Genomic DNA, 12350 nt, shown 5'->3' with positions numbered 1-12350 from the left:
TTATTAACTGAAATTTAAATTAAACCGGTTGCACCAAGGCAATTATCCAGCAGAGGGTGCTGTTCTCCAGAACCTTGGATAAAAATGAGGCTTCCAAGTTAAATACATCAAGAAACTAACTGTATGTCTGTAAACGTTGGTTAAAAGTAAAATGCATTTTGCTGTTGCTTTTGTATATCATCAATGGTTTTAATTTGACAGAAATTGTCCTTTAATATAAAGTGTCCTTCAAATTGTTTGCCCAAATTTTAAAATTCTTTAAGGCTAAGGTGATTGATGACTTCAGAAACAACTAAAGCAACACATACAAAATGTTGGAGGAACTCAGCAGGAGAGGCGGCATCTATGGAAATGAATAAATAGTCGTTGTCTTGGGCCGAGGCACTTCCTCGGGACTGACTTGCAAAGCTAATGCACTTACTGTAGCACCTTGAACATTATAAAGAAGTCCCAAGGTACTTCACAGGAGAGGCAGAATGATTGGACAACACCTGATATCAAGCCATGTATAAAGCCTTAAAGCTAGATAACTGCATCTTGCAGAGAGAGGATGTCCAAGCTTGGGGACAAGGCGGCTGACGGGACAAAGTTAAAAATCCACAACATGCTCAAGGTCAGAATTGGAGGATTGTGGACAATTGAAAACCAAAATGAAAACTATGAATGATGAAAATCTAAAATATAAGTCAAAACACTAGAAAAACTCCACAGATCAGGCAGCATCTGAGGGGATCAGAAAAAAAAGTTAACATTTTAAATTAATCAATCCTTCACCATAAATGGATTGTGGAACTGAAGGCGACCATAAGACAAGGTGATGGGATAATTGAATTAAAATTAGCATTTTCAAAATTGAAATCTGTTCAAAACTAGATTTGGTAACACTGAAGATATGGAGTCGGGAAGCTGGCTCATACTAAATGGGGAGCAGCCTGATTCTACTCAGACAGTGACAGAGGAGCCGGATGCAGTCTGCATCCAGCATTTAACCAGAAGGAAGCTTGCAACATGATTGAAAGACATTTGTTCATCCCAGTGTTTAAATGAAAAACATTGTATTTTTCATTACTGGAGTCAAATTGTGATAAATCAGAAGGAGAGGTCAAGAGGTAGGATGTTGACAAAAAAAATATCCTGAGAACATCTGAAATCACATTGCTAAAATAACTGAAAACTACTAATTCAACTTGCATACTCAAATTAGAGCACAATTCAGGAATAGTAATCCACACATAGTGGGACAGGTAGCGTCTATGGAGGGCAATTAACGGACGATGTTTCATACCAAGGCCCTTCATCAGAACTGGGGAAAAAAGAGTAGAGAAGCCAGAATAAAAAAAGATCGGGGAGGGGAGGGACACAAGTTGGCGGGTGACTTACGGGTCTTCTACCTTCTTTCATTCCAGTTCTAATGAAGGGTCTCTGACAATCAATCATTTCTCTCCCCGATGCTGCCCGTCCTGCCGAGTTCCTCCGGTTTTTGATCCGTGGTGTTACTCCAGATTTCCAGCATCTGCAGTCTTTCTTGTGTCTCAATAATAGTAATTTTTTGGGTTGATTGGTGATTGGAAATAAAATTAAGGATTTATATGTTGGGGGTGCGGGGGTTGGTATTTTGCTCAATACATCGCAAGTAGGTCGACCTTTACATTACAGAATGATCAACACCCTGTCTTTTTTTTTGCATGTCCAACACTCACTTGCTGGAGAATACACATCGGATAAAACATTTGAAAATGCTGTTTTTTTACTCACTCCCGATGCATTGTCACGAAACAGACTTATAGTTTTCTCTTTAATTGGGCAGATATCTGGGAAGTTGGCATCGATCCAACTCGGAGTCCTCCAGTAAACTTAAAATACAATTATATATACATTATGTATTTTTTAAGATTTGCAGTTCAGAGAAGTTAAAGATAAGCCGGCTGCTGTTGCTGCCCATTTCTCGCAGTGCTTGGTGAGTTTAGTTTAATGCCATGTGTACACGTTGATGAGCGATTTAGGAGTTTTGAGGGCTGTCTCTCTCCGCTCTCCACTCTGTGCTACTGTTGTGGATGACATTGCGTGCAAAGATTCTGATGACATTGAATAGGATCCGGTACCTGAAATATAAGGAAGTGAGCTCTTGCTTAGTTGGGTTATTTAATGCGGCAAAACCATTACTTGGGGCTACATGTTCAAACCTAATGACGGTCAGCACCAATTTCTAGACCCATGTTGTCGGATTATATTGAGTAGATGCGCGCGCGCGTGTTTAGTGTAATCTAGAGGCGAGAGGTGCACATTGATAGCAACTGGAACTCTGTTGTATTTCCTCATCTCGAAGCTCCTCTGAAGCTTGCCCGGGACCAGGTAAGTCTGGTACACTCTGGAGATGGCTAATCACAGAGGTGAGGACAACAGATCGAGCAGTGAACCCACGGGTAGGCTTGGGGAGTTCAAGTGTTAATGTAACAGGAGCGTGATCTCTGCAGTATTTGTATACGTTTTATGCCCAAACCATTGCCACGGAAGTAACTCCTGAAATGCGTCGGATTTAACGGAGACTGGTCGCATCCCTGCATAAACTCAGAGACCTGGTTAGGAGTTGGCGTAACTTTTGAAAGTTTGAAGAGGTAGTTGTTATATTGACGTGGTAGTAACCTGTTTCGGATGATCAATAGCGAGAGGGCTGACGGGATGTGACTGTGCGGAGTCACCGATAATACAGGAATAAGGGGAGGGAATGGGCAATGAATGGAGCGGAGCGAGCTCAAGTGACTAAAGTAGCACCTGTAACTGTTGGCAGGAGCGAGAACCATGATCCCGCTCGGAGAGTGTATGTATGCGGGGAGAAAGCGAAGGAAACCCATCCAGAAACAGTGAGTACTGCAAAAGCGCTGAGTCCCTACTTTATTTTGCCTTCACAAATAATTGGTGCCAGCGACTTGCGCGGCGATCGATCAAATTCGCCTTCATTTTGCAACGGAATTCACTGTAAAACACCTACCGAAAAACTAGTCGTAAACCTTGGAACCGTGTGGAATAAAACGTTTAATGTAAAAGATATGAGACTTTAAAAGTAGTTAGACTTGATATCATTAATAAAGACAAATAAAACTTAAAGAGATTTTAAATTGTCAAATGATTTCATATGCGGATAAACGGCACCAGTGGTAGGAGTTTATAATATGTTCTATTTTTGAAATATATCCATCTATCGAACTCTAAATGTGTAAATTCATAACAAATTCTAAAATAGATTGTTTCAATACTGAATGTGCAGATGCAGAGTCCACTATAAGGAGGCCTTATAATTTTATTAATGCATATATTAAAATTGATTACTTACTCATTAAACGGACAACTGTGAAGTTTAAATGAATTAAATTGTAACGTAAGTGTTTTTAGTTATCCATAAAGAGTTAGTGAAATGGCAAATAATAACGTTCACATTTCAGATTATTTGACAAGAGGACACATCATCATCCCCCAAACCACTTTGCAATAATTAACATCATACAGCTGAATCATAAAATGTGTTTTCACCTGTAAATCTTATGAAATGGTTTAGAAAATCCTTTACAATGTGTTTTTAACTTCAGGCTTGCTTGTAGCCCAAGCCGATGCATTTATTTATTAGCTGATGTTACTTTGTTCAATGTTTGATACCTTTTCTGATTATAAATCACCAATTAAATTCTAAAGGTAAGGATGATGAAAACTGAGTTAAATTTGGATTGATCAACCATTTTCTTTTGCCTCATGAGTATCGCCTCAAAAACTTCTGTGAAGGTTCCATGATTTGAACTTGAGTCAAAAAGCAAAGATTCCAAAAGGCAAACTGATCCAGCTGCAATTCCGATATAAGAGTAAGGCCAAGCACCAGCTCCAGTGCTGCAAGGGAAGTTTATTTTATTAATTAATGAGGCCTCATTAAAACCAAGCCCAGAGCACAGCTAGTTCACTTTCGATGTCCATTTCACATCTTGCCTGATCTTACTCCAACCAGTCAGGGGTGAAAAGTCAACGATGTCACCTCACTTGTTAGCATCCACACACCAGGAGGATGCTTCTACTGCAGCACCATCCTGCTGCAATATTGCTAGAAGTGGGGGATATTTTGAAAGGGAGTTGGCGATGTTTCCACACAACACCTCTGTGCTAGGAGGTGGTCACATAATGAGCAAATTTCCTGCGTGGAGATTCCCATTGTAGTCAAGAGCCTGTGTTGTGCTCTATCTGATTCTCTCCGCAGGAGCATGCTAGTACTTTCCCCCACCTATCCTTACAAACCTTACCCATCACCTGCTCACTGACATCTGAGGATCAGCAGCCGTCCCTTCACTAGCTCCCTGTCAATTTTTCAAATTCTCGTTCCTGGTTCTGGAAGTCAGCATGGTATAGAACTCTGGAGCCTCATTTAAGTCTACAACGCTCTGAGGTTTCAATACTTCTCCAATTCTCAGAACTCCAATATTAGTAACTTGTCAGAGTGTCTCATTGTGAGATTGGAACTAAACTTTATTGAGAATGTTGTAAAAACATCCCTGAGGCCTTTATGCCAGCTTAAAAGCATTGTAAAATGTACACTCATTGTTAGGTACATTGTATGCCTAATAAAGTGGCCACTGGGTGTACATTTGTGGCCTTCTGCTGTTGTAGCCCACCCTCTTCAAGGTTTACAAACAAGAGAAAATCAGTCCTGCTGAAGGGTTTCGGCCCGAAACGTTGACTGTACACTTTTCCCAGATGCTACCTGCCCTGCTAAGTTCCTCCAGTATTTTGTGTGTGTCACTTCAAGGTTTGTCATCTCGTGTATTTGGAGATGCTCTTCTGCCAACACAGTTGTGATTATTCGGGTTTATCTGAGTCACTGTTGCCTTCCTGTCAGCTTGAACCAGTCTAACCATTCTCCTCAGGCCTCTCTCATTAACAAGGACATTATTACCCACAGAACTGCCACTCACTGGATTTTTTTTTGTTTTTCATGTCATACTCTGTGAACTCTAGATACTGTTGTGCATGAAAATTCCAGAAAGTCAGCAGTGTCTGAGATACTCAAACCGTCCTGCCTGGCACCAATAATCATTCTATGGTCAAAGTCACTTCCCTAATCTGATATTAGGTGTAAACAACAACTGAACCTCTGCCATGTCTGCACGCTTTTATGCATTGAGTTGCTACCACATGATTGGCTGATTAGATATTTGTATTACTGAGCAGCTGGAGAAGTGTACCCTATAAAGTAACTATTGAGTGCAAGTTATATGAGATCAACACCTCATATACCGTCTGGGTAGTCTCCAGACCCTTGGTATGAACATTGAATTCTCCAACTTCCGGTAACTCCCTCCCCCTCCCTTCCCCTATCCCAGTTTCACTCTGCCCCCTCCCCCAGCTGCCTATCAACTCCCTCATGGTTCCACCTCCTTGTACTACCCATTGTGCTTTCCCCTATTCCTTCTTCACCTTTCCTGCCTGTCACCTCCCTGCTTCCCCTCCCCCACCCCTTTATCTTTCCCCTTACTGGTTTTTCACCTGGAACCTACCAGCCTTCTCCTTCCCACCCTCCCCCCACCTTCTTTATAGGTCCCCTGCTCCCTCTCTCTTCAGTCCTGACAAAGGGTTCCAGCCTGACACGTTGACTGGTTGTTTCCACGGACACTGTCCGACCTGCTGAGTTCCTCCAGCGTGTTGTGAGTGTTGCTTTGACCCCAGCATCTGCAGATTATCTTGTGGTTATGAGTACAAGTTATTATTGATGACAAGAGTTTTATGAGACAATGAATCCTATCATAAACATGTCATTTTGGGTAATCTTGTAGTTGTATCCATTTAATATAAATGTTTAAAATGTTGAAATGGCCTAATTTTAGATATATAGGCTCTAAAGTGGAGGAGAGGGGAGACTTTTAATCCGATTTTTCTGTCAGTCTAGGTCTGTCAGACAGCCAACTTCTAAAGTTAGCACCTTTATTTCACAGGACCTCATGTGAGAGAATCAGATCTCCTTCATTAACAAAAATTCTGAGCAGAAGATGTACTTCTTGCGGCAGTTGATAAATTCCATCCTCCCCGGAACACACTGGTGCTGTTCTGCGCTGTCATCACAGAGAGAGCATATTCACATCAGCCATTACTGTCTGGTTTGGTACAGCATCCCCTCACAATGTACACAAACTACACTGAACTGTTCGGTCAGCAGAAGAGATCATTGGCTGTAGTCTACCAGCGCTGCAGGACTTGTATGCGTCAAGGGCAGGAAAAATCATTGCAGACACTACCCATCCTGCTAACTGCCTTTTCCAAAAGTTCCCTTCTGGAAAGCACTACCAGGCTATTAAAACAAAAACTGCATGCCATTATAAAAGTTTTTTCCTACTGGCAGTTAATCTGATCAACCATTTTAGTTAGCTCCCCGCCCTTCTCTATTTATCATCCCCATGACTGCACTATAGACTGCACTATAGACACTTAAACCACTTTTAATAATGTTGCTACATTGTAAATACATGCTGGTATTTAATTTTTATGCATCTTTTATTCCATATCCACCCCTTCACATCTAACTATATTAGCCTTTTAATTTATAATTCTTTATTTTATGTAATTATTTACTCTTTATAATTGTTGACTATAATTCCTTTTTGTTGCATGTCGCGCACTTACCAACACTCCAGAGCAAGTTGCTAATACATGTAAATGCATATTGCGAATAAAGTTTATCCTTGATCCTAGTGTAATTTAGAGTATTATTCACTTTCTTATTATTCCAGTAAAAAGAGTTGTTACTATGCATTTCGTAATGTGCATAGTTAAATTATCTTCTGCCAAAACCAAAGAGAATTACAAAGCTGAACTGAAATTCATGAGGTTAATTATTCAGATGAAGAGTTTACTGTGTGACAGAGGCCAATACCAATGCTCAGTGAAGTTTAGAAGAAATGGAGATGAACTAGTTGAGATATACAAAATTCTAAAAAACTAACAGGATGAACGTCAAGAGGCTGTGCTGTCAATCTGGATTGACTTGAGCAAGGAGGCAGAATCTCAGGATAAGTGGCTATTTGGGACTATTTTTGAGTTCAGGATAAACTTCTTTGCGAATGGAATTGCAAATCTTCAGAAAAATATCATTTCCTCAAAGGTTGTTGATGGTCAGTGTATTTAGAGAAAACTGAAATTTATTGTTATTATTTTTGATTTGTCTTGCCAGTGTTTTTAGTTATTATTGTTAGACAAATTGATTGCTTTTGATTTCTAAAATATATTGGCAAATACATCAACATGTTTCTATAATCAATTGCAGTTAAATTGGTAATGACAATGACTTTACATGTACACTCAAAATCACCCCATTGTTCCACTTGCATTTTTACTATTCTGGGGATGTTCCCTGGTAAGTTGCTTAGTCACGTCACTGACTAGTATATTCTATTATGTATCCACTTACAAACACATTTGGATATTAGTCTTTGCAAGCACACTCTTAAAGAAAAAATTTATAGTTGATATGTAAATTCTAGCATATAACACTTGATTTTATTTCTATGCACAAAATACAAATCAATTTTTTGTGTAGGTCTAGAGGACGGCATTCTTCTTGTTGCAACCAAATGAAACTCATGCTCTGTGTACACTGAAGACTAAGAATCAGATCAATTATGACTTCATTGAATGGTGCAGCATATTCAAGAGGCCATCTGGCCTTCACCTGGGTCTGTTTCCTTTCTCCTTACATTTTCTGAAACCCTTTTACACTCAGTGGCCACATTATTAAGTACAGATGTGGAATGCAGTGTGGTGCTCTGCTGCTGTAGCCCATCTACTTCAAGTTTCACCACTTGTACATGCAGGGAAGCTCTTCCGCACACCACCTTTGTAATGTGTGGCTATTTGAGGTACTGTTGCCTTCCTGTTGGCTTGAACCAGTCTGACCTCTCCTATTAAGGAGGCATTTTTGCCCACAGAAGGGATGTTCACTGGATTTTTTTGTCTATCGCACCATTATCTGTAAACTCTAGAGACTGTTATCGGTGAAAATCCCAGGAGATCAGCAGTTTCTGCGATACTCAAGCCACCCCATCTGGCACCAACAATTATTTCATGATTAATGTCACTTAGATCAGAATTCAGAAGAATTAGGTTTAATATCACTGGGATATGCTATGAAATTTGTTGTTTTTTTCTTCCCCATTCTAACGTTTGGTGTAAAGAACAACTGGACCTCTTGACCATGGCTGCATGCTTTTATGCACTGAGTTGTTGCCACATGATTGGCTGGTTAAATATTTACATTAATGAACAGATGTACAGGTGTACCTAATAAAGTGGCCACCGAGTGTAAGTAAGCAGATTATAATATTTCTTCTGCCAACCCAGCAATTTATCAAAAAATTACTTTTGATTCATAGATTTTCCCAATGGACCTGCTGAGTATAGACTTTCTGCCACCAGGAGAAATCTTAAATGAACAGAAAATATTCATCTATGAATGTTTGTACATGAGCATCTAAGTATCTATTACTCAAGCGAAGGCCGTTTCGCTGGAGGCACACCATAGAGAAACCAGTTTCATAGTCCGTTATATATCCTATGCACAAACTTGCAAAATATGGTTGGCATTGTATTGGTTGTGTGTTACGCCTTCATGATTGTTTGAAAACTTTTATTACCTGCCCAGAGTGAAAGGTGCCAACCTTTGCTAAGTGGACAGTTTTCTATCCTCTAAGTTAATAGGTCCTAGATTTGGTATAGTAGATTAGTAGTTAATTTAGGAGACTGGACTAATGCTTAAGAGTTCAAATCTCAATTCAGCAGCCATGTAATTTAAACTCAGTTAATTGAAATGATCTGGAAGAAAAAAAATGTCAGTAATGTTGTTCATGAAATCAGCAGATTATCAGAGAAGAACAGAATGGTTCACAAGAATTCCCTAGAGATATAGATCTGCCATTCCTACCCGTTCTGCTCCACATGTGACTCCAGGCTCACATCACTGTGAATGACCCAGGTGCTTTGTGAAAAAGCTAGTTAAAGAAGGGCAATAAATATCTTCCTTGCCATCAACCATAATATCCTGTGAATGAGTAAATGGATTCAAGATCTACCCCAGCAATTCAGGCAATAGGATGACACCCATTTTAGAGTCACCAGGAAGCGTAACAGATTCATATAGTATTTTTGAATATAGTATAATCACTAGCCAATTCATTCATCAAACAACATAGTTAGAATTAAAAACAGAGAATGTTGGAAGGCAGCAGGTCAAGAACCATCCATAGAGCGAGAAATCGGGTTAATGTTAGACTGGCATTCTTTCATCACCACCCTGATGAAACATCATTGATCAGAAGCATTAATTCTCTTCCTCCCTCTACAGATACTGCCTGACCTGCTGAGCATTTCCAACATTTTTACATTTATTTCAGATTTTAGCTTTTACAGTTTCATGGAAGAAGTTCGATAGTTGAAAGTAAATTGAAGAGCTGCTGTCTAAGAGAATAAGTTTTTTTTTTGATTTAGCACCAGAGAATTTAGCACCTAGTAATAAATCATGGACATTAGTTTTTCCTTCAGAAATTTCATGAGTGATATGAACTAGCTTTTCCTCTACGGATTTTCTGGGGGGTATTCCTCTCTATGTCCAAGGAAACCTCTCAATAGGGATAATAAGGAAATTTTCAATGTAGGATTCCAATAAGAGGGCTGTACAGGACAATGTTCCTGGTTCCCATGTTTCAGTGTCAGGAACACTGTTCTAGTCATGGACATGCAGCTCAGAAACAGATTCTTTGTCCCACCAAGGACATACCAGCCAACAAATACTGACACATCTATACAAATCTCTTTTGCCAGCATTTGGTCTGCTGAATTCTATGCTTTGGAAAATACTATTGACAAACACTAAATAACTTATCGGTAAATGGCAGAGATCCAACATTATTTAAAATACCCTGCAATATACTATGTGAGTAAATAGGAGATATCACGTATTATTGTAGCATGACGTGGATGGCGCAATTCTGCTGCTTCACAGCACCAAAGACTTGGTTCAATCCTGAACAGGGGTGCTGTCTGTGTTTTATAGGCATCTGTTAGTCTCGTGAGACCATGGATTTGCGCCTTGGAGGGTTTCCAGGGCACAGGCCTGGGCATGGTTGTATGGAAGACTGGCAGTTGCCCATGCTGCAAGTCTCCCCTCTCCACGCCACCAATGTTGTCCAAGGGAAGGGCACTAGGGCCAATACAGCCTGGCACCGGTGTCATTGCAGAGCAATGTGTGGTTAAGTGCCTTGCTCAAGGACACAACACGCTGCCTCAGCTGAGGCTTAAACTAGCGACCTTCAGATCACCAGACAGATGCCTTAGCCACTTGGCCATGCGCCACACGCTGCCTGTGTAAAGTTTGCAAACACTCCCCATGACTGTGTAAATTTTCCTCCATGTGCACTGGTTCTCCCATATTTTGGGGACAATAATAATAATAATAATAAATGGGATTAATGTAGGATGAGTACAAATTGATGCCTGATAATCAGTGTGGAGCTTGTGGACCTTTCTCTGTGCTATATCTTTCTTTCATTTTATCACATCCTCCACTAGCCAGCGGTTTAGAATAATCCATTTCTAATTTATTATAGGAGTGCTCTCTGAGAAATGGGAAGAAAGAATTCAAATCAGGAGGGAAGTGAAAATCAGGAATTTACTTCTCCAAAAAGACTTTGATGCTGAGGAACATGATACTTTGATACACTGTTTTGTTTTGGGGTAAACCTGTCAAGGGAACATGGAGCAAGAACTCTTTAATGCACATGAGATTGTGATAAGCCTTGACTTCACAAGCAGAGATAAAGAACTAATGGTTTTCTCCTAATCCTCCACATTGCCTTTACTTCCTGACTCCTCTTGAGTTGTTGTATGGGGTACTGAGTAGTTTTAATGTGAGGCTTTATCTTCTCATCCAGGTAGAGGGTAAAGATGTTGTGCCGCTTTATTGAAGCAGAGAATTTCAAATCCTAAGCACCATTTACCTCTCAAGCATCACCGTTAAGTTGACGATCTGACCATTATCCCTGTGAATCCACTGGACATACTGCATTGTCCTATTTTACTGCAGTGACTACCCCTCAAAAATACTGCATCGGTGGTGAAGTGCTTTGGCAATCCTGGCCTTCGAAAGGTGCCCCATGAGTGGAAGTCTGTTTTCTGACGTGTTGGGGGCCAATTTTACTTTGTAGTTAACCAGCTAACAAAATTTTTGAAATCAACATCACACCAATTTCATCAGTCGTTCTTTAGTTTTGAAGGAGAGCAGGTATTCTCCCTCTGGAAAAGAGCTGTTTTTGCAGCTGCCCAAGCCTATGCATAGCGACATGAATACTGCCTAAGCAATATTTTAGTTGTGAGACAGTAAATAACTTGCTGAAAATATTCCTGATCACCACGGTCCTTTAATTGAAGACACTTCCGTAATGAAGTGGCAATGACGAACTGGTGATATGTTACTAAATCAGAATGATATGCGACATAAAAGGGAACACATAGGTGTTGGAGTTCCTGCACTCCTAATGCCCTTGGCTTAATTTGTGGCAGAAATTACAAGTTTGGGAGGTGCCATCAGAGTAGCTGAAATAAGTAACTGCAATGCACTTTGCAGCCAGCACACACTGGAAGTCACTGGGCACTTCTTAGCCCATGCCGGAAGGTTGCCTAGGTCTTACTGCATTCACTAATGGACACACTTCATTAGCTGAGGAGTTGTGAATGAAATTCAATATGGTGCGTTCATCGGTGAACATTCCCACTTCTAATATTCTGAGGAAATGAAGGTCAGTGGTGAAGCAGTTGAAAATGACTGAGTCACCAGGTCCCGTGTTGTTCAATATTGTTCTGCATTTCCACTAACTTCATAGTAACATAGGATGCAATTTGAAGGAGACTCTGTAAAGTGACTTTGAATGGTAAATATTGGGCCACATTGTGAGCAGTTTCCCATCTCAACTAAAATTCAAATGCTTCTGATTAAATCCAGTACCTCTTTTCTTTTCTAGCACTGATTATCTAAACAGTGAAATTCAGGAGAGAGCATTTATACTGTGAAGGACATATTCTGCACCATTTCACAACTTTCAAAAACCCTTCAGTTAAAAAGCAAATGAATAGACGCAAGACACTGTCTCAGATCTTTGGGGAAATTGGATTACATTTAATGGGGAATTAGCTGCTTACATGATCACACCACTGGGAAAGTGGCATGGTTACAATCTGGATTCTCCCTCTTAAGTTTTTCTCAAGTTATACAGAAAGAGTGAAATGACTTGAATTCTCAGTCTCAAAAAGCCTCCTGCTCTCAAGCACAGAGAGTC

General features: G+C 40.1%; 1 protein-coding gene across 1 annotated transcript in view; it reads left to right on the top strand.

Moving 5' to 3' along the window:
• The first annotated feature begins 2120 nt into the window (after positions 1–2120).
• Positions 2121–12350, top strand: part of LOC140212298 (aryl hydrocarbon receptor-like) — a 191450-nt gene continuing 181220 nt past the window's right edge. The window contains exons 1-2 of the mRNA XM_072283002.1: positions 2121–2192; positions 2789–2861. Coding sequence (XP_072139103.1) covers positions 2174–2192; positions 2789–2861 — 92 coding nt within the window. The 5' untranslated portion in view covers positions 2121–2173. The remainder of the gene's footprint in view (positions 2193–2788; positions 2862–12350) is intronic.

The sequence above is a fragment of the Mobula birostris genome, chromosome 19, assembly GCF_030028105.1.
Source record: "Mobula birostris isolate sMobBir1 chromosome 19, sMobBir1.hap1, whole genome shotgun sequence".
In the NCBI taxonomy this organism is placed as follows: domain Eukaryota; kingdom Metazoa; phylum Chordata; class Chondrichthyes; order Myliobatiformes; family Myliobatidae; genus Mobula; species Mobula birostris.
Note: the sequence above shows the minus strand (reverse complement) of the source record. Positions and strands in the feature narration are given on the sequence as shown.